At 48.9% G+C, this 21339-nt stretch overlaps 9 protein-coding genes across 9 annotated transcripts; 4 read left to right on the top strand and 5 right to left on the bottom strand.

Moving 5' to 3' along the window:
* Position 1: 1 nt before the first annotated feature.
* On the bottom strand, positions 2-1625 carry EI90DRAFT_3281430 (uncharacterized protein). Its single transcript, XM_039066825.1, has 9 exons — positions 1302-1625; positions 1117-1175; positions 1040-1055; positions 954-978; positions 828-891; positions 758-767; positions 514-699; positions 409-459; positions 2-349 (listed from the first exon to the last, which is right to left on the bottom strand). Exons 1-9 carry the CDS (start codon positions 1559-1561, stop codon positions 274-276), a joined length of 747 nt encoding a protein of 248 aa, XP_038913867.1. The 5' UTR covers positions 1562-1625; the 3' UTR covers positions 2-273.
* A 2059-nt stretch (positions 1626-3684) lies between these two features.
* EI90DRAFT_3126564 (armadillo-type protein) lies at positions 3685-6072 on the bottom strand (the record flags this gene model as incomplete). The annotated part of the gene is made up of 11 exons (XM_039063928.1): positions 3685-3873; positions 3925-3951; positions 4006-4293; positions 4350-4501; positions 4812-4862; positions 4923-5016; positions 5084-5344; positions 5405-5438; positions 5522-5714; positions 5762-5855; positions 5917-6072. 11 exons carry the CDS (start codon positions 6070-6072, stop codon positions 3685-3687), a joined length of 1539 nt encoding a protein of 512 aa, XP_038913866.1.
* A 209-nt stretch (positions 6073-6281) lies between these two features.
* Positions 6282-9291, top strand: EI90DRAFT_3281429 (P-loop containing nucleoside triphosphate hydrolase protein; the record flags this gene model as incomplete). Its single annotated transcript, XM_039066824.1, has 10 exons — positions 6282-6357; positions 6454-6525; positions 6567-6586; positions 6651-6795; positions 6844-7434; positions 7490-8037; positions 8089-8270; positions 8326-8512; positions 8563-8683; positions 8734-9291. The coding sequence occupies 10 exons, from the start codon at positions 6282-6284 to the stop codon at positions 9087-9089; spliced, it is 2298 nt and encodes a 765-aa protein (XP_038913865.1). The 3' UTR covers positions 9090-9291.
* A 475-nt stretch (positions 9292-9766) lies between these two features.
* Positions 9767-10875, top strand: EI90DRAFT_3066300 (60S ribosomal protein L13). Its single transcript, XM_039060945.1, has 3 exons — positions 9767-9871; positions 9937-10508; positions 10573-10875. The coding sequence occupies exons 1-3, from the start codon at positions 9850-9852 to the stop codon at positions 10603-10605; spliced, it is 627 nt and encodes a 208-aa protein (XP_038913864.1). The 5' UTR covers positions 9767-9849; the 3' UTR covers positions 10606-10875.
* A 178-nt stretch (positions 10876-11053) lies between these two features.
* Positions 11054-11803, top strand: EI90DRAFT_2926973 (uncharacterized protein; the record flags this gene model as incomplete). Its single annotated transcript, XM_039054933.1, has 2 exons — positions 11054-11249; positions 11328-11803. The coding sequence occupies 2 exons, from the start codon at positions 11054-11056 to the stop codon at positions 11801-11803; spliced, it is 672 nt and encodes a 223-aa protein (XP_038913863.1).
* Positions 11804-13476: 1673 nt separating this feature from the next.
* EI90DRAFT_3017918 (uncharacterized protein) lies at positions 13477-15485 on the top strand (the record flags this gene model as incomplete). Its single annotated transcript, XM_039057162.1, has 8 exons — positions 13477-13662; positions 13829-13841; positions 13902-13985; positions 14050-14180; positions 14250-14353; positions 14791-15014; positions 15095-15214; positions 15319-15485. The coding sequence occupies 8 exons, from the start codon at positions 13477-13479 to the stop codon at positions 15483-15485; spliced, it is 1029 nt and encodes a 342-aa protein (XP_038913862.1).
* Positions 15486-15538: 53 nt separating this feature from the next.
* EI90DRAFT_1644506 (uncharacterized protein) lies at positions 15539-17447 on the bottom strand. Its single transcript, XM_039051995.1, has 7 exons — positions 17198-17447; positions 16921-17127; positions 16685-16854; positions 16314-16629; positions 16206-16239; positions 15762-16070; positions 15539-15701 (listed from the first exon to the last, which is right to left on the bottom strand). Exons 1-7 carry the CDS (start codon positions 17217-17219, stop codon positions 15620-15622), a joined length of 1140 nt encoding a protein of 379 aa, XP_038913861.1. The 5' UTR covers positions 17220-17447; the 3' UTR covers positions 15539-15619.
* EI90DRAFT_1644470 (uncharacterized protein) lies at positions 17165-18297 on the bottom strand. Its single transcript, XM_039051994.1, has 3 exons — positions 17967-18297; positions 17541-17912; positions 17165-17477 (listed from the first exon to the last, which is right to left on the bottom strand). The coding sequence occupies exons 1-3, from the start codon at positions 18093-18095 to the stop codon at positions 17454-17456; spliced, it is 525 nt and encodes a 174-aa protein (XP_038913860.1). The 5' UTR covers positions 18096-18297; the 3' UTR covers positions 17165-17453.
* A 688-nt stretch (positions 18298-18985) lies between these two features.
* EI90DRAFT_3066290 (uncharacterized protein) lies at positions 18986-20679 on the bottom strand. The gene is made up of 5 exons (XM_039060944.1): positions 20473-20679; positions 20078-20422; positions 19733-20011; positions 19197-19679; positions 18986-19132 (listed from the first exon to the last, which is right to left on the bottom strand). The coding sequence occupies exons 1-5, from the start codon at positions 20539-20541 to the stop codon at positions 19040-19042; spliced, it is 1269 nt and encodes a 422-aa protein (XP_038913859.1). The 5' UTR covers positions 20542-20679; the 3' UTR covers positions 18986-19039.
* Positions 20680-21339: the final 660 nt, after the last annotated feature.

Below are 21339 nucleotides of genomic sequence, written 5' to 3'. Positions count from 1 at the left end.
CCACGCCCCTCCCGTCTGTGACCAAGTCACCAGCCAAAACTCGAGAAGCAATGACGTGCACTCCACGCAGCCATTCCCGGTGTACCTAGCTGGCGAACAATGACCGCAGCGGTATTAATTAATGTAACTTCGACTAGGTAGCGTTTCATACAATTAGCAAGAACGTGAATCAAACTATTACATCAGAGTACATGTATCCCTATACATCCTGCCAACAGAATACTAGTTACATAAAACCATCGACACTGTTCAAGGAAAAATGCCGCACATTGGTCAAGGTGCACTGAGAATAGTCGCCAAAAACGTTTCATAGTTGATCGTTATCCATCCATCTCGATCTGTGTCCAGTCTAGAAAGTTGGGAGTAGCCGGTGAGTTGCATAACGATGAAGCGGCGGTATGTTCTTACCGTTGGAATGCCTCCGTTAACGTCTTCACGGTGACGCATGCTCGTACGAATCTGGGAAGTCGGTCAGTCTCATGTGCGCTGAAAAGTATTATGCAGGCCTCCTACCTATCAAATGTGATCCCCGGCGCAGACTTCCTTATTGAGTATCCCTCATCGGGCAATGATTCGAATTTCGATTGAAGTAAGCCAAGAAGTCGATGGTTTAGATTGTATCCGAACTGGCGCAGGGCATTGGATAGTTCTTGAGAATCAATGGTCCCCGAATTATCGGCATCAAAATGGTGAAACACTCTGGATCATCAGATGCAAGTCAGTTACGAACGCTGATTACTGAATACTAGAGACAAACTTCTGCCATTCTAGATCACAAAGAGTCAGGCAACGCCGAGGCACCAAAAATAGATGATCACGCTGAGTACCTTCAATATATTTCCACAGGCCTGCAAATTCCGTGAAGTCTATGCTTCCGCTACGATCGGTGTCCTAATCCCCAAAGAGAACTATAAGGAAATTTGGTATCGGTGGAATAGAATGGCTCCTCTCACAAAAATGCTCATCAGCATCTTGCAACTGTGGGATTACCAAGCTTATGAATCCAAGTGTGTATGGACGCTAGATGAAAGATTCCTACGTGTCAACGTCGAATGCTGTGCACCAGGAGTCAGTGGCCTGTGGGGATTGGAATGATTATGAACTTCGGGCGCTTACCGGTCCAGTTTCCATTCACTAAGGCTCTTTGAAGCTCAGAAGCAGATATCTCCCCAGAGCTACTCAGGAGGTCGAACAGAGGTGTCCAGTGACCAAAGCAGAACAGAACGAGGTGGTCGTACAGCAGAAGGGAGCAAATACAAATGTGAAAACATGGTTTCCAGGAGAGAGGGGAATTAACTGACTGATCTGTATCCACTGCTATGAACCAATCCCATAACCTAGAGTCCGCATTGTGGGGCGGGTGACCTCCATGCCCATGCCCATTTTGATGTTGGGGATTATAGTTCTGATACGCTCCCGCATTTGGGTGCCCTTGATATTGCTGGGAGGGCTGTCCGTAGTTGCGGTAAGCGCCTGAGCCATCGAAGTGTGTCTGCGGAGTTGGGTTACCACCAGCCGCTGGATGCGTTTGTCTTTGGTTCCTGCGACCTGGGAAGGGCATATCTAGCCTAGTAGAGACTTATGCAGTGGGTGCGGAGGGGAGAGGGAACAAGTGACTGTTAAAAGCTATGCACTTTTATTAGCATCGTCGATTTTCAGAGGTTAGTGACTTGTGGACCTGTCACTGTCACGGTCTCTCGTGGGTCCTGAAATTGCCGAGTTCAGGTTTCCGCTGTTCTGCTTCATCGACGCTGCTCCAAGGCTCATGCTTGTTTCTGGGACACTACTCGTTTTCTCTGAAACTAAAGAATCCTGCTATCGAACCAACCCGGTTGGCATTTGCGGTGCCCGGCCCAATTTGGGCAGTCTCGTATTTTTACCTCGAGGGGTGGTGGAGGGCACGTTTTGTTAATATTCTTTAGATGCATGGCCGAAGCGACCTTTCAGGCACTTCGGTTCCTCGAGAGCCAATCACACAAACTTGGAGATAATTTTGGTGTTAGTGAGCGCCCAACCTCGAGGCTGTCCATCAATTCGGCCCATTGTAGACCTAGCTATTGCGCGGTGACTTGGTTCAATTGAGACACATTCACTTGATAGGCGCTTCTCAATCATGCGCGCGCCTCTCCGCAGGATGGGGTGCTTCCCGCATGTTTTCGTGCAGTTAGTTCGTGGTGCTTAGAGCTGACATAGTTAGCTATCGACTGGGCATCAGCTGCAGCGACCTGGCTCTTAAACTTCTGTGAGCCGAATTTCCTCACCAGTAATGTATATGATTTGCCACCAAGAGATAAAGGGTGAGGCTATATGCAAGGATTGTTAGACACTCCTGCTGTGCTACCTGGGGCACAGTCTGAGGGGAGCCACTGCCTGGATGATTCTGTTCCACACCCTTAACCGTCATTCATTTCCACTGCTAACTTGAAATGACATGAGGAGTCACCAAAAGTTGTTGAACAAGCGCGCATGCAAATTGATCAAGGGGATGTCAGCGCAATATAAAAGTTATGTATGTATGGTGATCCATGAGACAAAGCTTCGCCATTGAAAAGCTTGCGCAGCGTATCGTCCGCGCGAATTGGCTTTTAGCATTTGTACCTCGTGCTCGTTTACCCATTACATGCAGACTGCATGCAGAAACACGCGTATTCCTCGCGTTCGAGGTAAGCTCGAATACATCCTTAGTATATATGTTTGCTCGCGAGTGCCACGCTCTTGTCAACTGGGTGAAGCTGGAACGAATCCCCAGTTAGGGCGTATATGTCCATCTTCATGGAGAACTACGGGTTGGCTGGTGCCTCATGCTCATTTCCTTATTGTAGACGAAGATACATGTATTCCTCGCATTCAAAATAAGCTTGAAACTGTTTAATCAGTGCAAACGCAACGCTCTTATTTTCTTGGTGATGCTCCACCTGGCAGCCTCTTCCCAAGTTAGATGCACAAGCTCCATCACTGAGATCCGTATACAAAGGAGCAGCCCAGGTCCGTGAGTAGGGTGGACATGCAACACATGGTGCAGAGGCCATTTAATTAACGGAGACAAATAATCACCTCGTCGAAATTCCCATACATTTCAGGGCCCGCGTCGCTGTATCTCTGGTCTCGTTATCGTTCTCCCATCCTACTGCACTAGAGTCATATCCGCTAGATTCCTCCGGGACCGAACTGAATAACCCTGCAGGGGTTCCCCCTGGAGAGCGAGATTGCACCAAGCCTTTAAGAGCAGCATCTATCTCAACTTCCTTGATCTCTTTGTGCTCTGTTTGGTGTTCCACTAAATTAAGCACGCAAACCACTGCCGCTTTGCGTACCGCTGGGGACCCGGATAATAAAGAGTCGCGGATAGAGATGAGAAGAGGACGTCTTTGTAAAACCCAGTCACGATGTGCAGTAGAAAAGTTAGAAACAGCCTTCAAGGCCTAAGATGATGTGTTAGAGTGAAAATGAGCTGAATGGATTATGCGACAATGAGGATGGCTCACGGAAACAGTTGTGGACGCATCTACAGCTGGTTTGACGAGATCGCTCAACAGGCCAAGGAGATTGGGTAATGACCTAAGAACGAAGTCGACTTCATCACTTGTTCTCATGATGTTGGATACGGCGGAAGATGCAATCTCGCGTATTCGAGGGCGGGGTGCTTGAGCAAACTGGGACATACAATTCGTGAGCAATGATGAATCACGTTCGGGAAGACGACAACCTCGCCAATTCATCCCATCCGAGTTCGTTCATGATTGACTCCATCTCTTCCCGGGAACTATGACGCAATGCGTTCCGTAAAGCCCAGATCGAGTTCGTCTTCATCTCCTCGTCACCTTTTTTGATTATTTCGGACAACTTGGAAATCACACCCGATTCAATGAGGTTCTGCATTAATTTAATGTAAGCTATGCCTGAGTTGATGATTGGGTGTCATACCTTGCGTGTTGGCGAGAAGTCGTTGACCTGTAATTTCTGTCGTAACAAATGGGGCCAAGGGAAAAAAGCAAATACACCAACCATATTCGCGATTCCCATCAAGGCAACTAAGATAACGCGTTCATCCGAATCCGTCTTCACGATATTGAACAATATCTCTGCAAGTTTCGAGTCGCCAATACCCGTCCGCAGCACCTTGACGGATCGGCTAAGTGCTCGGACACATTGGCACGCACCATACCTGACACCGGCATAAGGATGCGATAAGCAACGCGATATGATATGCAACATGGTGGGGTGTTCATCAAGTAATGCAACCCTATTGTCATCAAGATGAAGGGTTAACGACGCGATTGCAGTCAACGCTGCCTGTGTAAAAGCATTATTTTCAATGTCGTCAAAAGAGATGACAATAATAATGTTACCTCTAGTAGAAGAGAAGTCGCTTCCGGCCCATCCTCGTTCCAATCCTCATTCATCTGGGGCGTTGTCTCGAGAACCAACGAAGCTAATCTTTTGAGTGTCCCGGAAACGAATGCAGCCCTTTGCAGGTCCTTGTCGTCTGATACCAACGAGTCTTGAAGGTAAATCGAGTAAGCATTTTTTCCAGTCTTCTGAAGCACTTCCCGTACACATTATGAAGCAGGCTCGGATACGAACTGTGGAGCACTGATCTCGAGCCGATAGTAAGTCATTCAATATTCCTATCAAGGTATATGGAGGCTCCGATAAAACCTTAGGAATCGGTGGTGTTGGGGGGGAAGATGCCCGCAAAATGGTCGCTGCACTGATCGATTTGAATTTTGTCATGGCAGACATGATCCCATGAAAACTTTGCCCTTACCAGTGGCAGGCAGCGAGCTTCACGCCCGTCAGGCGAGACTTACAGAGGTTGGCTACCACTAAGTATGGAGATTGATTCAAAGCGGGGGTAGAACCTGGGGAGTAGCATCGTGAAGTTGGCACATTTCCCTCACTTGGGAAATTTGGAGACTCACGGTCTGTTTCGAGGGGTAACGTGCACAGCATCAGTGAAAGTGATTGATTCCCTTTAGCGAGAGAGGCCAGTGCTTCAAGGGCTGCTTCTTGAGTCTAACACCCGATGTAATGTCAGATTGGGTGGACAGGGGTCCGGAGTGTTACAGTAATAAAGGCTGACTTTGAAAACACCACTTTTGATGAGATCGAGGAGAGCCTTGGCAGTCCAAGCCCCAGATGTGCTGGAACTCAACTCTGCTCGCTCCCATCCTCGCTTGCCTTTCGTCTCTTGCAATCTCTCTGCAATTGGCATCCAATTTGCGACACTTCGTCTTTGCGAAGAAGTGCGCAGAGATGTGCCGAGGAGCTGGGCTATGAAAGAGCGAACTTGGTTTGAAGGGTCAACAAGGAACGGAAGAATGACATCCAGAGTTTCTGTCTTCTGTATATATGCACGAGTTTAAATTGGGAGGAGAACCATTCGCGTGATAGTTATATTTACCTGAATATCTGCTCCAGCATTTGCCTTGCCGCGACTGCAGTGTCTCCTTTGTGCGGAAAGGGCCCCAAACCAAACTCGCTTGGCCAAGCAATATTTGCAGCAGCTGATATTACTGACTTGAATGCCCGGACAAGCGCCGAACGCAATGGTAATGACAATAACGTATCTGTCGAAGGACCCATCGAAAAGATTTCATTTGAATCACGAGCATTGACAGCGCCCCAAGTCGATGGACCAAGATCCAGAAGCGCATCCAGAATAAACCCAGGAGCTGAGTCATCAAGCATCTTTCTTATGACCGGCTCGGGGCCTGCAAGAAATTTCAGCCTTAACTGGATTGATTACTACAACACATACCGTATGATAATGAGGACAGTAAATGAGCAGCCTCAATGCGTGTCTTTTCCCTCATAGATGAATCACCGCTTGGGGACCGTATACATGGAGTATCCTAGAGCATCCCTTACTTCAGTACTCGGGCAATTAACGATCGCTGCCACCGACTGCAACACAATGTTGGGATCTTGAGCAATGAGGTTCACTTTATTGACCGGATTGCCGATCAGCGAGTTCTTCAGAGCACGTAGACCTTCTAGCGTGTCAGAAGATGAGGATATAATTTCGAACTCTGATGTTTCCGTAGGTGTCACGGAGCCTGAGGTGTCCATCGCGTTCGACGATGGTTCGCCCTCATTCGGCAACTTCCTGAAATCACCCGACAGTCATCTCAAAAAAAACTCTTTACTAAATTTCAACTTGGAAATCCTCAGGGTTGCCTCGCGGCCAACGGATAGTCATTCTGTCTCATTGCTGGAGCCTCTCCAGAATTGTCGGCGGAGCTACCCGTTGAATTGAAAATTTGCATTCGCTGTCATTCATGGCAGTTCCGTCGGACTTCATTTTCACCCTCGACTCGGACAACGACAATGCACCAAATGAGGGCCCCGAGATAAGTGAGAAGGAGGAAGAGACCTTCTCTTCGAATGTTAACTCAACGAAGCGTCCGAGTAACGATTGGAAGAAAGTGAAGGTGACCACTGACGATGGAGCTTTGAAGGAGGAAGCCATGGACGATGAGCTTGGAGGATTAGATCCAAATTTCGTTTTTGATGTCGGGGGAGGTCTGGGTCTCTGGGAAATCTCTGCTATGGAGAAGGATGAGGTCAAAACGGCAGCAAACCGGCGAGTTAATAATTATTCCCTCCAAGGACTGCTTTCTCATGCTGAGAAATCTTTGCTTGCGTAGGCACCTATATCTGTGGACGACATTATTGCTAGAAAAGTGGCTTCAATACCTTCAAAAAGACCGCGTGATACAGAATCCAATTCTGACGAGGATTCAGATGAGGATAGGGAATCAGCTATAATTTCATTGGGTGAATCCGAAGGAGGTATGCTGCTCACCCGTTATGTTATCGCCATACTAACTAATGTAGAAGAGTCTGGCGTGATAGCACAGAATTATGAGGACAACTTCGACGACGATGACGACTCTGTTCAATCCTTTGACGGGACCGATCATGGAGGGGAGGACGGCGAGTCGTCTCACACTCTGTCTAGCGACGATAACGAGGTCAAAAGATATGAGATCTCAGATTCGTCTTCGGACTCAGACTCTGAGGAAGAAACTCAAGCGGAGAAAGACAGGAAAGCTGCATTCTTTGCTCCTGCCCCAGAGAGACCCAAATCAAAACCAACATCTTCCTTCGTTTCCTTAAACCTTTCTCGCCCGTTGCTCCGCGCCCTGAATCTACTTAACTTCACTACGCCTACGCCTATCCAAGCGACAACTATACCCATCGCTCTGGCTGGCCATGACGTTCTTGGTTCTGCTGTCACAGGATCAGGAAAGACAGCGGCTTTCTTAATACCTGTTCTTGAACGACTCATGTATAGAGAAAAAAGTGGTCCCAACTCAGGGGAAATTCGGGTACTTATCCTGGTGCCCACCCGTGAACTTGCTGTCCAATGTGCCGACGTCGGAAAAAGTCTGGCTAAGTATATGGACGTCACCTTCGGCGTGATGGTCGGTACGTAGGGTCAGCTTCACTCTTTTGACCCTGGTGACACTCTGTGATCTTGAAGGCGGACTTTCTCTGAAGGCACAAGAGAGTGTGCTCCGATCCCGTCCAGACATCCTCATAGCGACACCTGGACGACTCATTGATCATTTACAAAATACTGTCACATTCTCACTTCATGCTTTGGACATTCTTGTATTGGACGAAGCAGACCGGATGTTGTCGGATGGTTTCGCTGCTGAGCTACAGGAGATCATATCCGCATGTCCAAAGTCCGGCGCAGCAGGGGGTGTAGGCGGGAGGCAGACCATGCTGTTTTCCGCCACCATGACCGACTCTATTGATGACCTTGTCCGCCTGAGTCTGAACCGCCCTGTCCGGTTATTCGTGGATCCAAAGAAATCTCTTGCCCAAGGACTCATACAAGAGTTTGTACGAGTGAAACGAGAGGCTGAAAGAGAAGCTATTCTCCTGGTGATTTGCCTCCGGACGGCACGAAGGCGAACCATTGTCTTTTTCAGAAGCAAGAAACTTTGTCATCAAATGAAAATTGTTTTTGGATTGCTTGGGCTTTCCGCGGAAGAACTTCACGGTGACTTGTCGCAGGAGAAGGTGTGTATATACATTAAGCGAAGACTAACAGAAGATGACTCGTGTGTCCAGCGTCTCGAATCTCTTGGGCGGTTCAGGGAGGGAGCCGTTGACTATCTGCTAGCTACTGATCTTGCATCTCGTGGTTTGGATATTAAGGGCATGGAGACAGTCATCAACTATGACATGCCCGCACAGATTGAGTTATATCTGCATCGTGTGGGCCGAACAGCTCGTGCCGGCGAGAACGGACGGTTGGCAGCTATCTTGTTCTTGGTTCTACTTTTACTTACCTTCTCGCCCTTGAAGGTCCATCTCACTCGTTGGTGAAGACGATCGGAAGATGCTCAAAACTGCCATCAAGCGGAGTCCTGAAACAGACATGGTTAGACACCGCCTTGTCCCGAATGATGCCGTCAAAAGTATGCATGCCAAACTTGTAAAACTCAAGCCGGACGTGTCAGCCGTGCTCAAGGAAGAGCAAGAGGAGAAAGACGTAAGTGGGCACAATTCACGACGGTGGCTGGATCTTAGTTACATTATTAGCTTCGACGTGCGGAGATGGAGCTGAACAAGACCCAGAACCTGATTGAACACGAAGAGGAAATCTTTTCGCGGCCGAAAAGAACATGGTTCATATCATCAAAAGAGAAGGAAAAGGCTGAAAGTCTGTGCACCCCTCTGCCGACGGCAGCTGGCACTAATAGTATTCTATAGAAATCAGCAGGCAAGAATACGAGGTCACAGTTGCCAATGACAAAACGAAAGTAGCGCAAAGCGGACCCTCAACATCGAGATCGAAGCAAGACAAATTCGCTGGGTTATCCCGCCGTGCCAAACGACGGAAACTTGCATCGGAGACGGACAAAAACCCCAGTGATCGAGCTGCCGTCGATTATGCCATTCGCAGCGCGAAGAAAGCAGCGAAGCCGCAGAAGATATGGGCCCCCGAAGGTTCGAAAATGCAAGGGCGGAAAACGGACAAGAAAAGAAAACCATCAGTCAAGACTCGCGTCCTTGGGAAGGGATCTAGCTTTTCCAGGGACATGGGCTCCGGAATAGCTCCGCAATGAATGAAGGTGTTCGAGCGAAGAAAGGTGACGGGGGTGGCTTGGGTGGGAAGAAAGGAGGGAAAAAGGGAAGAAAAAAGGGGAGAGGGCGGCGATAGCGCCACTTATCTTTTCATAATGGGTATGAATCCAGGTCCAGTTATAGAGCGATTTGACTATGTCTACAATATCTTACATCCCTATGACTATATTACTAAGCACCGTCAGTCTACAAGTCCAGCCATTCCCATGGTTATGCAGCAATGCCAGCACTGGGTCGATGTTAAATTAGAAGGCAGCAGCGTGTCGTTGCCCTCACGGATTGTGCGACTTCGTGAATGCACGTTGCGAATTTCGCTCACTGGTCAATCGATCATGTTGAGATTCGTCCACGCCCGAAATACCCACGATAGACCTGAAGAAAATGGTATGATTTGCGTGTACTAAGATTAGGGAATGGATATTTCCCAGCTTGACGTATAGGCGCCCGATCCTAAAAAGGCATTCATCCGGAAGCAGATTTCTGGGCCTTCTGGCGTTACTGACCTTCCCATCGCTCCCCACACAGGGTAAGTATGCCTTCCTGAGTATTCAAGATTGCTTTTGGGTGCTCTGGAACGTCTTAAGGACTTGCTGGACATGCTTGGAAGTTTGGAACCGTGTTTGTTGGCTTGGATGCACATTTCCGCAACCAGATGCAACTCGAACCCAACTTTGTGTCTGCATTTCTAAACTATCCGAATGCAATATTAACACTGGCACTTCTTCCATCTAGTCTGACAGGATGACTTTCAGCAAGAACAATGGTTAGAGATGCCTTCAGTTGCTGGTTGAATCTTTCGGGTTCTGAATTTAATTGGCTCACTTTCAGTCCTCCACAATAACCACTTCCATAAGGATTGGCAGCGCCGTGTCCGTACATGGTTTAATCAAGCCGGTCGCAAACACCGCAGACGTCAGGATCGTCAAACAAAAGCAGCCCGGCTCGGCATTCGCCCACTCCAGTTACTCCGTCCTGCCATCCGCCCCTCCACGATTCGTTACAACATGAAAATTCGCGAAGGTCGCGGATTTACACACGCTGAGCTGAAGGAGGCCGGTGTCAATTACAGAGAAGCTAGGGGGATTGGTATTTGTGTCGATCGCCGCAGGAGGAACCTCAGCGAGGAAGGCAAAAACCTCAATGTCGCTCGCTTGAAGGACTACAAGGCGCGATTGATTGTCTTCCCCAAGAATGCCAAAAAGCCGAAGAAGAATGAATCAACTGGCGATGATCTCAAGGCCGAGACAACTCGCGCTCCTCTTCCCCTCCCTCCTGCTGTTGAGCATGAAGCTCCTCGCAAGATTACTGATGAGGAGCGTGCGTTCAAGGCTGCTAGGACCCTGCGCATTGAGCATTCCAAGGCAAAATATGCTGGAAAATTGGCTATACGCAGACAAAAGGTGTGTTTCACACTGAGCTTGAGCATGATTCGGCACTCTCATTGATCTGCTTGCTCGTTTTCAGAAGGAGGAAGAGGAAGCCAACAAGAGGAAGTAACCGTCCCTCCGCCTTCACTTGCTCGCTATGTCCATTCCTTTATGCACATGCCAACCCTCTACTCTCCATTTGTATATGGGCAATTGCAATGCTGCGATTATATCTACACTCCAATATCTACTGCATTATTTCTATCGCCAGTTTTGTCTGTTACCAACACTGTTAATGCCCCGGAAATCTTTCAGTCACGTCTTGCCCGAATCAGTGCCTCGCTGAAGAGGTATGTATAGTCACAAAATCAGGTGTTGCGCAATCAGATACCAAAGGAAGGACATGATACGCTTGGTACCAAAGTCAATGAACAGTCTATCAAAACTAAGACAATAAACTGAAATTGATGGCGCATGGCCGTCGACGCCACTTGCCTGATATAATTTAGTGCAAGGCTGAATGTCACTGACATCATCCTGGCTCGGTTAACGTTGTGACGAGCGACTCAAAACGTTCAATGTCACTCGTTAAGGACGTTCTTCATCCCTTATCTTATGCGGCGCGCAACACTACGCCGTTGGGTAACATTGTTGAGCTCACTTTCAGTTCTCTCGACGGAGAAGCCGTTGTGAAATCGATTATCGATTCCGTGAAAGATAACGCTTCAGGAGCGATTGGAGTTTTTATCGGAACTACCAGAGATAACTTCCAAGGTACATGTGGTGCTTAATTACCCGGACGATGTAACAACTAATCTCACGCCCACCTTGCACAAAACGAAACAATTTTAGGGAAAACTGTGGTACGACTGGAGTACCAAGCTTATACATTACTCGCTATGAAAACTCTTTCGTCTACCGCTGACGCTGCCTGCACTGCGTCGTGCCTGAATATTGCGGAGTCATCTGTTTCTGAACAAAATTCTGTCGATCCTGCCTATCAGCACGAGCATAACCAGCCATCGAACAGACAGATCAAATGCGCAATCGTTCACAGGTTGGGTGACGTTCCTGTGGGCGAGACATCGATTGTGATCGCAGTGTCCACTCCGCACCGACGCGAGGCTTTCGAGGCATGCGAATGGCTACTTGAAGAAGTAAAGAAGAAGGCGCAGATATGGAAGAGGGAGTGGTACGCTGGTACTGAAGGCGGCCGTAGTGACGGAGCAATCGTGGCGAAAGACGGTGCAGCAGTGAAAATGGCAGGAGATCCTCCGCCGCAATCTCTCTGGAAAGCCAATTTTCCACCAAAGCCCCATTGCGGATAGCTGGTCGTCCCCAGATTCTTGGCCATGCGCCGCGGAAGCTAGAAAATAAATCAAGCTTTTATCGATGGTCGAACATCTTTTCGGCGAGGAGAGAGTGCACAATCTTTCGTGTGAACAATTGCTTAATTCGACATGATGTTATACCGTCCAACTGACGAGTAATGACACCACCAGGCTTGGGTGTGCGCGCCTGACGAACTTAATCCGATTGCTTGGTCAGCCCCCTGACGCGCTCGACACCCCCATGTTGTTGTAGCCCTTGCGGTATCCCTGCTTCCAGCAGTTTTTCATACTGCAATTGTATCAGGAGCGCCTGCACTATGTGCCATGTACATGCATCGTGTTCAGAGACCACACCTTATACTCCCCGCCACTTCAGATTAGACTGCAACACTTGCCAGTATCCGCCTACATCAGTATGCATTGATTATTCGACCTGTGCCTTTTGTACAACCGTTCCACACTCATAGTAATGTGCAGAAGCTTCTTTAAACGCGCACCAAGGTTGCGCGAGAAGATCCTCTGTCCCTGATGTTCCAATGATAGCGCACCAGCGACATAATTGACAATGCCATTCGAGCGACTAGACCGTGCAGTGGCACGGCAGCCGGTGGTAGACTTGAAGTGATAGTAGCTTCATCTCAACCCTCTGTTCCTCCTAACAGGCCCAATGACATGGTAGTAGCCACTTTGGGACGTCTAGCAAAATTAGCAGCCAAACGATCGGACACTCAAGTAGTTGGTTGTTCCACATCTCTGTGTATGCCGACCGTAGCATTCACTGACATGACATAGATATGGATGCACTACTCCCGGTGTTCGTTGAACTATGAGGTACTGGTGTTGAGCTGCCAAGGGCTCAGTCCCTTGCCATAAATGGAACTATAAAGTGCGAAATTGATTTGCAGACAAGATGACGTATGGAGCCCTTGAGACGCACCCAGAGATGTCTTCCCAAAAACACTGGGAATGAACAGACATCATGCTGCAGGGCGCTGTTGTCTTCCTGGAGTTATGGGAGGGCAACACGCCGCAGAAGATGAATTGATGGGATTCTGAGTGATTATTGTTGTGAAAGCTCGAGAGACAGTTTATACTCCTCCCAGAACGGGTTGGTGACTTGCGTGAGCATTTTCCCGGTTCAACGGGGGGATGAACCAAAAAGTAAATATTGTGGGCACTGAATCTTTTGCTTCAATCATTCTTGTGAATAGATTTGCAAAACCACACAGTCCGTGCAACCGTGATTTGGGGCACGCACACGCAAAGTAGCAGGAGCGGGGCGAGGAGAAAGCAGAAAATTTCTCCTAGCAACCAATATTGTGCATGGCGTTCCTTAACGAACCACACATACCTTCCTTATTTCTCAAAGTTGATAGACAACATATCTGCCGCCTTGGTGGAGACAAGCTTGCCGTGAATAAAACTAAATCTAGTACGAGCGCAGCAATGCATAAGCGCCAGATGCGGTTGACCGGGCTATGAAGAAACGGTATTATGTACGGCAAACGCCGTTAACACCGAACGACGGACTCATCTTCTACCCGTGTCAGTCCCAACCTCCTTGCCCATTGCGCACCTAAAGCTTACCCGCCCTTTATTGCAGTGATAGAATCTGCTTGAGGCTGCAATATCACTAAAAGTCTTCTCTAATCATTCAGAGCATATCAACAATGAACACTCCTGAATACGACTACCTGTTCAAGCTCTTACTCATTGGCGACTCGGGCGTCGGAAAGTCTTGTCTACTGCTCCGCTTTGCAGACGACACATATACCGAGAGCTACATCTCTACCATTGGCGTCGACTTTAAGATTCGCACCATAGAACTGGAAGGGAAGACTGTCAAGCTGCAAATTGTGAGTTCATCCTCTCTAAACAGCAAATGCTGTTGGTGTTGTGTGATGGTGTACCTTCAAGTGATAGGCGCACATTCGGTACCCCTCACGCCACCAGTGCTATAAGCATAAACTTTGCGTTACTCAGCTTCTCTGATATGGAACTAACTTGAACCTCTTTCTCCAGTGGGACACAGCAGGTCGGTTTTCATGAAATTAGATTACAGTGATGATAATCATCTGGAAACGGTTGCACACAGGTCAAGAACGCTTCCGAACCATCACGTCATCGTATTACCGCGGTGCACACGGGATTATTGTTGTGTATGATGTGACGGACAATGGTACGTGGTTTCCATCCCGCCTCAACTTGTTATACCCATTCATAGCGGCATTGTAATTGCATAGACACATTCACAAACGTCAAGCAGTGGCTCCAGGAAATTGATCGATATGCGTCTGAAGGAGTGAACAAGCTCCTGGTTGGAAACAAGTCGGATTTGACGAGCAAAAAGGTTGTGGAATACACCGTTGCTAAGGTATTTCTGTATGGATTCTCCTTTCCTCTACTCAGCTATTCTGACGCTTTCCTTTGTGTGCAACTCCAGGAATTCGCCGACCAGTTGACCATTCCTTTCCTTGAAACCTCGGCGAAGAATGCAACTAACGTGGAGCAAGCCTTCTTGACTATGGCTAAGCAAATCAAGGACCGGTGAGTTCCTTTCTGTTCATTACACCAAAGTAAAGATGCTGAGTGTTTAACCTCAGTATGGGGTCGACCTCCACACCAGCTGGCGCTAGCTCGAAGGCTAGCGTGGTCACTCCTGGCCAATCGGTGGCTCCATCGAGCTCCGGAAGCTGCTGCTAAAGACATTGGTATCCGCTCATGCACGGACACATTTCGTGACTGGTGTTGCATGTGTTGTTGGCAACAACCTACATACAGCCCCGCTTTCATGGGTTTCTTCATTCATTCTTGCTTTCTCGACCCCCAATGTTTGAATAATATTCTTTTATTTTCTATTCCATGAAAACCCTGAACCCGGTCGAGCCAAAGACCCCTTGAATATCCGAACTTCCGCAATAGCGGTTCAGCAGAGACTCTGAAATGACCTCACGTGGCTCCCTCCTGTCACGCTTTTACCCTAGTACTTTAGTTATGGCCTCACCAACACACACCATTGAGGCCGCAGTCTCAAATCCAGAAGATACTACTTACCATCCTAAGGCTACCGTTGAAACGGCAGCGACCGCCGGACTCAAAGGAGCGGGGGTAGGACTGCTCGTCAGTGCTGTGCAGAATGCCCTCGATTCACACAATCGCGGGGCTGCAGGCGTTTTCACTCGTACTGGTGGAACGATAGGGTTTTTTGGTACGCCACCAAACATTCAGTGAACTGGTGATTTGAGCTAAATATTGGTACAATGCCCGTGTTATTGTCACCTTGAACAGCTGGAATGGGAGCCGTTTTCGCCTTCACTGACTCATATACTGCAAACGTGCGGCAGGTTGACGACCCATTAAATGGTGTTGCTGGTGGTTGTGCCGCCGGATTCCTTGCTGGGATACGAGGTGCGCAATGGCTTCCAGCTTTGGTTTCAATCGGCCAATCTGCTTCTTACACCCTCTCTTAATTATCTATTTCTTTTCAGCACGATCACTTCCCATTGCCATAGGTTCATGTGCTTTTCTTGGGGCTACTATCGGGGCACTAGATGTCAATGGTGGAAAACTATCAGGTGATGGACGGGATGCTGATTCCAAGGAGGCAAGAGAAAAGCGGCGACAAACATTTTTCAAGCAACCACGGAGTCCCGCCGAACCTGTAACGACATCTGAGTAGTGCCCTAACTTATATACATGCTGAGAGCAAGCGAGGGAACGGACACAACATACTTTTAACATCAACAGATGAAGTGAGAATTGGAAATCCTGCTTTTGGGAGCGAAAAAACGCATCTCATTTATGTAAAGCAATTTATTTGCGCCTCCATCCCTTTAAATAGATCAAAGTGGTAATAATAAAGCCGTACCCAACCCTCAGCGTCGTGATTTGAATGCTATGGAAAGGAGCGTGTCACTCAAGAGGGTTGTACAAGAACAAAATCACTGGCACTGACAAGTGTAGCGAAATTTTCCCAACTTGAAACATTCTCGTGAAGATCCGTAGGTAGTTCGCGCGAGGCGACCCATGCCATGGCCGCTTGGAGATCTTGACGAGTAAACCCGGGCAACGGGGCGGTGATAGATATGTCCGGTGTGGCAGACTTCGGGAGAGGGCCGTCCAACATGGTCGCACCACTCTCAGGCCTCCCATTGAGGGAAGACATTTGCGCCCCAGCGTTTTCCGAGCTTGATCCAGGCTTTGTTGGTGGCTTGGAGTGCACATGTCCGTGCCCGTCGCTGCGGCGTCGTTTGACAGTGTTCGGCTGATATAATTCAAAAGATCGGACTCTTTTCAGCGCCTGAGTACTCAGCGGATCTGGAGGTGGGGAGCGCCACTTGGGGGCGGAAGGCAAGAGCAAGGCAGATGCTTTTCGTGGCTGTTGTGAACGTATACTGGCCTCTGCTTTGTAGTAAGCTTTGCGAAGCTGATATCTGCTTCTCCACCCAACAACAGTTCGAGAGGTGTGCTATAAATTTGAGAGGACGTTGAGCATTTCAAAGCTCACCCAAGACTTGATAGGAATGAACCTCTCGCTGAAATTCTACCCACGCATTCCCAGGAATGGTTTCCCCCTGCTTACCAATGAAATCAATCAACGAGTCTTCTTCTTCCTTCGTATACGGCCTCAGGCGTGCCAAAGTACCATTGTAGGTGTGAGAATGGCTTTCGTCGCCGTCGTTGTAGTCGTCGTAGTCGTCGTTGCGATCGTCTTCAAACTCATCCTCATCGGGCCCACCATTTTTTCCAGGGGATTTCATAGGAAACAGCTCGGGATGTCGACGAGCGAGCGCATTCCATGCGCCTGGGGATCTGTGTGGGTGCTAGAGGGAGGAAACCATCTCAGTAGTCATAGATGCAGAAATTTATTCGACGCACCAACTCGGCATACCTCTCCCATAGTGCAGATGCACTCGACCTATCTTTGGAAATATTGCACGCCCAATACTCTTTCATGGATCGCTTTTCTTCGTCCGTGAATGCGAAACCTCGACCTCGAATCGACGGTGGGGGCTCGATACCAGATGTGGATCCGGTATTAGGGGCCCCTGAATGCATTATCATAAGACTTTACACAAAGTTGTCGCCAACTCATAGTGAAGTATTGAGCGTACCATTGTGCTGTGTTTTCCCGTTGGGCGTTCTGTGTATAACGACCTCCACGTTCCGATTCAGTTTGGCATTCGACGTTGTAGCATCAGACGACTTTGATCGTGTCGCGTCCTTCGCGACCAAATCGGGAGACTTCTCGGACCTGTACGCCTGGATTTGCTGATCGAAGTAATCCTTTTTAGTAGTATAATATTGCTCCCAAGCTCCAGCTGTTCGGTGCGGATACTAAGGATTCAGGAATTAACAGCTTCAAACAGGAACGTCTCGCGAGACACTGACTTTCGTGTGGAAGTTTTCCCATACCGTAACTTGGCTTCCTGGAGGATCTGTAGCAAGGTGGCGTATCAAACCGAGATCTTCCTCGGGAGTGGTCCCTTCATCTGTAACTGCGAAGTTTCAGAGGGTTTCGCTGAGATACTCTCCTCAGATGGACGGCGGAGACCCCTCAGTAAATCATCGTAACGATCGCGAGCCCGAGCCAGAGTGCGAAGAATATCCGCCTTCTCTCTCACTCTGGTGCCAGGACCGTTGAGGTCTATCCAGAACGACTCTTTCTTGTCTGCATCCTGAGTGAATCGTTAACTGGGACAGAACCTTGGCATTGGACCGACCAGATACTCGCCTCCAAAGCGCACAAGCTGTACACGTCCTCCCAAGGACGCGAAGAGTCTTCAGATAGCAGGTGTTTGGCAGCCGCAAGGAAGCATCGACCATCCGCGTTGACTGCAATCTCGGAGCCGTCTTGAAACTCGCTGGCGTCATTAACAAGCATTCCACAGTAGTTTTCGAAGCCCTCTCGCGACAACAGAAGAATATGGTTCAAACACAGTTGTATCTTGTTGTGCGACACACAGTCATCGACCCAACTAGGAGCGAGAACTACAGTGTCCAACTGTCCCGATACCACGAACTCGAGTTGATCACTCGACATTTCACTTCCAACAATCACAAAGTTTGCCGTTTCTGGAGAATCCACGACGGTTCCCCCGTTTTCCTAGCCACCCACCGTCAGGTCGTGCGTCATGAAACATTGTGCGACCACCCTTACCTTGATAGTTCGAACCAATTCGGTGTAGCCATCGATACTGGGGTGTACCCACAACTCCAGATTATCGCCATTGTCTTGTTTGAATAGCAGCGGTGTTGGGCCATTGTGCTGCAGACTCGAGGACTCCATGCCAGTTGTCGAAGTCGCGTGATGAACTTTCGTCAGGGAGCAAATTCAGCTTGTGGGGGCGTTTGTTATTTGGTACAAATAGAGGCGTCAGTTGACAACAGGGAAGTTCAGGCATCAAAATGTTGACCCTGTGCAGCTGTCAACGCGGGCTGGCAGGCACCCAATAAATTGTACGTGCTAGCATTCAATATGCCGAGAATTGCTAACGCCGATCGTGGGAAGCTATCGAGTGCATAATTTCCCGTCATCAGTCAGCATTCTCTCTCCTCACCATGCGACAGCAGTGTTATGTGGTGTCGAGGGGCGATGGGGTGGTGACTACGCTCTCTAACACATCGGAGCATCGCTTGAGCTGTCTAGCTTGCATTTCTCCCCAAGTCTTGTGTACATGCCTTTGTAATATCTCATGAGTGCAATCTGATTGCTACCACAGTGATCAAATGGATCGCTAAGTACGGTGTGTAGGTTGGCGAGGGCGACGGTTTTCGATCCGAAGCCTTGACAAGCCGATCGTCGTCTCCTGGCATCGATCCACCTCCGACCTCAAACCTTTTCACCATGAGGCCTACTGATCGATTTGAATGGGTTTCCTTGTCCATTTCTGGGTAATCTGCGTAGATTTGTCCCAGTAATCCCAACCTCCGCCGAACGCCATCACATCCAACAGCCTAGATATCTGAAGTCTACTGGCTCGAGGTCATCAAATCATCTGGGTGAATTTATCGAGCCTACACTGTGCGTCTGACTTGCTGTTTGATGTCTATCTTTGCATGCGCGAAGACTGCATAGATGAGTGGGTGTCATCGAGATGGCTTGCGCCTTGGCCATTGTCATTCATCGGCAGGATCGTAGTTGCACAGTTGAATAGTAGTCAGAGGTTAAAACAAAAGCCAAAGATGAAGTGCAGCCAGTGGCGTCAGACACGTAGAACAGAGGAAGAAGGGTCAAGGATTGTCAATCCGGTACTCTATGCCTTGGAAGAAGTCGAATCTGCTATAGTAGTACTGAACCCACCCCTCAGCTTTATGGGAGGTGTGCTGCTCAAGAAGTGTACACAATGTGAGCCTCCTCGTTTAGCCATATTCATTTACATTTACGTACCGTTTCCGCAAATGTCTTCCAGCTGTCTATATTTTGGGTCAAATCTCTCGGGCGTTGACGGGTAGCCACCCACACGATAGCGGCGGCAACGTCCTCGTGAGTGAAGTGGGATAGCGAGGTATTCCCGGTTAGCGGAGCATTGTTCCCAACCGCAGTGAGAAAAGGTGTGTCAGATCCGGGAACAGGAATCTGAGTATGAGAAGACGCTGTTGTCGAGGCTGACACGATATCGTTACGTGCACGTTTGCTGGGGGCTGCATCTACCGGATCCAGAGGCTGAAGTCTTTTAAGGGCCAGTCGAACACTTCCACCTCCAGCGCCTAAATGTGATGATGGGTCCGACCGCCGTCTAGGAGGGGAGTTTGATGGTGTATAGGACTGGGTATCCGCACCGTTACAGACGCTGTTGTGATCGACAGGTCTGTTCGGGTAGATCTGACTCTCATAACGGCTACGCCAACTCCATTTACTCCTCGACGGATGCTGGAACGTCTCAACGTCTAAATTCATTGCGACTGCAGCGTAAAGATACTTACGTTATTGCAGAAGCCATCCCATGCTTTCGCATCAATCGCAGGGGGATAACCCAACTTTCGCCCAAGACGTCTGAGCAGCTCATCCTCTTGCTCTGTGAATGGACCCATCCTCATTTTTGGAGGGGACCGAGGAGCCTTCCCTGAGGATGAGGAATCCGACTCGGACTCTTGGGTAAGTTTATTGTCGTCGTCCTCGACACTGCCACTGGGACGAATCCCGATTAGATGAGCGGAACGAAGGGCTTGGCCGGACCACGACGCAGAAGAACGGGTCGGATGCTAAAAGTACGAGGTTGCGATAGTCAGATAGGTGCATACACAAAAGGGACAATCGACTGTACGCACGAGTTCCGCAAATCGCTCCCATAGTTCAGAATGATCAGGGTACTTATGTCGGTTTTCCTGGTAGAACTCCTTCATAGCACGAATCTCTTCCTTAGAGAGAGAATGGCCTCGTCCAGTTCGCCTGCCCAGCGCAAGCTTTCGCTGGGTTCCTAGCCCTTTGCCACTGGTTTTACCATGTACTCCAGCGTCGGACTCGCTTGACGAAGACGAAGACGAAGACGAGCTGCTGGAATGAATTCCCACTTCTTCACCCTCGGTCCTCATGTAGCGCTTCACTTCATTGGTAAAGTAATCTTGATGCCCGCGATGATATTCCCGGTATGCAGGCACGCTACGCTGGGATGGCTGCAAAGGTTCAGCGGCTGGTTTATGGGTGGAGCCCAGGTGTGCAGTACCTTCCAGTGGAAGCGCTTCCATAGGTTGTCCCCTGTCAAATCGGGATGTAATGCTATGTGTTTCACCATCGCGGAAAGCTCTTTGTCGGAGTAGGCCTTCCATGGACGTCCGGAACGAGGAGCGGCGAACTTTCGAGGACTTGTAGATAGAGAACCTGATGGTCTTGATGATTTTTTTCCAGACCCATACGACGATTGCTTTATTCCTTTTAGAACCTCATCCATCTGACTGCGAAATGGTTTCTGAGCGTGGTTCAACGCCAGCCAATATTGATATGGGCGATGTTGACTCTATATGAAGGCAATCAGGATACGAGAGCTGAAAAATGATTACCGATGGAGTTACAAACGTTGTCGGCGCACCAATCATACAAATCATTCCATGGCGCGTGAGGCTTGACAGCGTAAAACAGTGGGGCGGCCCATAACATGAACTTCTCGTCTTCGTCCTTCGTTTCGGTCGAAGGCGGCGAGCTGCTGAGTTTCGGGCGAGGAATCGATGCAGGTATAACCTCTTCATCTTCACTTTCCTCCGAGTTTTGTTGTTCCGTTTTTCCTGGCCCAACGCCTTTTCCTTGACCTTCTTCGTCTTCATCTGTAGGTCTCCAAATAATGTACTCCTCGAGGTCCCTTAAGGATTGACCCTCAATGCAATCGTTCACCCAGTTAGGTGAAATTCCAACAGTGCCGTCGGGATCGTCTTTTAGCACTGAATACTCGCCCTCGGGCATACTCTGGGAGATGATTGCCACATACGCTGAGCCAATTTCATGCACGATTGTGCCACCGTGGTTCTGCCCGTAAATCAGTCAGGAGCATAAATGCAGATATAGGCGCTGACCTTGATATTATTGACGAGAATCGCCC

The sequence above is a fragment of the Cantharellus anzutake genome, assembly GCF_015039405.1.
Source record: "Cantharellus anzutake strain C23 chromosome Unknown EI90scaffold_38, whole genome shotgun sequence".
Lineage (NCBI taxonomy): Eukaryota > Fungi > Basidiomycota > Agaricomycetes > Cantharellales > Hydnaceae > Cantharellus > Cantharellus anzutake.
The sequence above is the reverse complement of the archived record's forward strand: the minus strand, read 5'-3'. Positions and strand labels throughout refer to the sequence as shown.

Bases quoted from the DNA above. Each gene is read 5' to 3' on its own strand.
- EI90DRAFT_1644470 (XM_039051994.1), bottom strand. From the start codon at position 18,095: ATGGAGTCCTCGAGTCTGCAGCACAATGGCCCAACACCGCTGCTATTC. The intron at 17,913-17,966 runs GTAAGGGTGGTC...GTGGGTGGCTAG, and splicing joins AATTGGTTCGAACTATCAAG to GAAAACGGGGGAACCGTCGT. The intron at 17,478-17,540 runs GCGAGTATCTGG...CTCAGGATGCAG, and splicing joins ACAGCTTGTGCGCTTTGGAG to ACAAGAAAGAGTCGTTCTGG.
- EI90DRAFT_3066300 (XM_039060945.1), top strand. From the start codon at position 9,850: ATGACTTTCAGCAAGAACAATG. The intron at 9,872-9,936 runs GTTAGAGATGCC...GCTCACTTTCAG, and splicing joins GACTTTCAGCAAGAACAATG to TCCTCCACAATAACCACTTC. The intron at 10,509-10,572 runs GTGTGTTTCACA...GCTCGTTTTCAG, and splicing joins TGGCTATACGCAGACAAAAG to AAGGAGGAAGAGGAAGCCAA.
- EI90DRAFT_1644506 (XM_039051995.1), bottom strand. From the start codon at position 17,219: ATGGGAAAACTTCCACACGAAA. The intron at 16,071-16,205 runs GCCAGTATACGT...GAATTATATCAG, and splicing joins AAGCTTACTACAAAGCAGAG to CCGAACACTGTCAAACGACG. The intron at 15,702-15,761 runs GTCAGTGCCAGT...TCCTTTCCATAG, and splicing joins GGGAAAATTTCGCTACACTT to CATTCAAATCACGACGCTGA.
- EI90DRAFT_3066290 (XM_039060944.1), bottom strand. From the start codon at position 20,541: ATGGTGAAACACATAGCATTACATCCCGATTTGACAGGGGACAACCTA. The intron at 20,012-20,077 runs GTGCGTACAGTC...TCGTACTTTTAG, and splicing joins GGGAGCGATTTGCGGAACTC to CATCCGACCCGTTCTTCTGC. The intron at 19,133-19,196 runs GTACGTAAATGT...CTTCTTGAGCAG, and splicing joins GGAAGACATTTGCGGAAACG to CACACCTCCCATAAAGCTGA.
- EI90DRAFT_3281430 (XM_039066825.1), bottom strand. From the start codon at position 1,561: ATGCCCTTCCCAGGTCGCAGGAACCAAAGACAAACGCATCCAGCGGCT. The intron at 1,176-1,301 runs GTCAGTTAATTC...CCTCCTGAGTAG, and splicing joins ATAGCAGTGGATACAGATCA to CTCTGGGGAGATATCTGCTT. The intron at 350-408 runs GTAAGAACATAC...CCAACTTTCTAG, and splicing joins TTAACGGAGGCATTCCAACG to ACTGGACACAGATCGAGATG.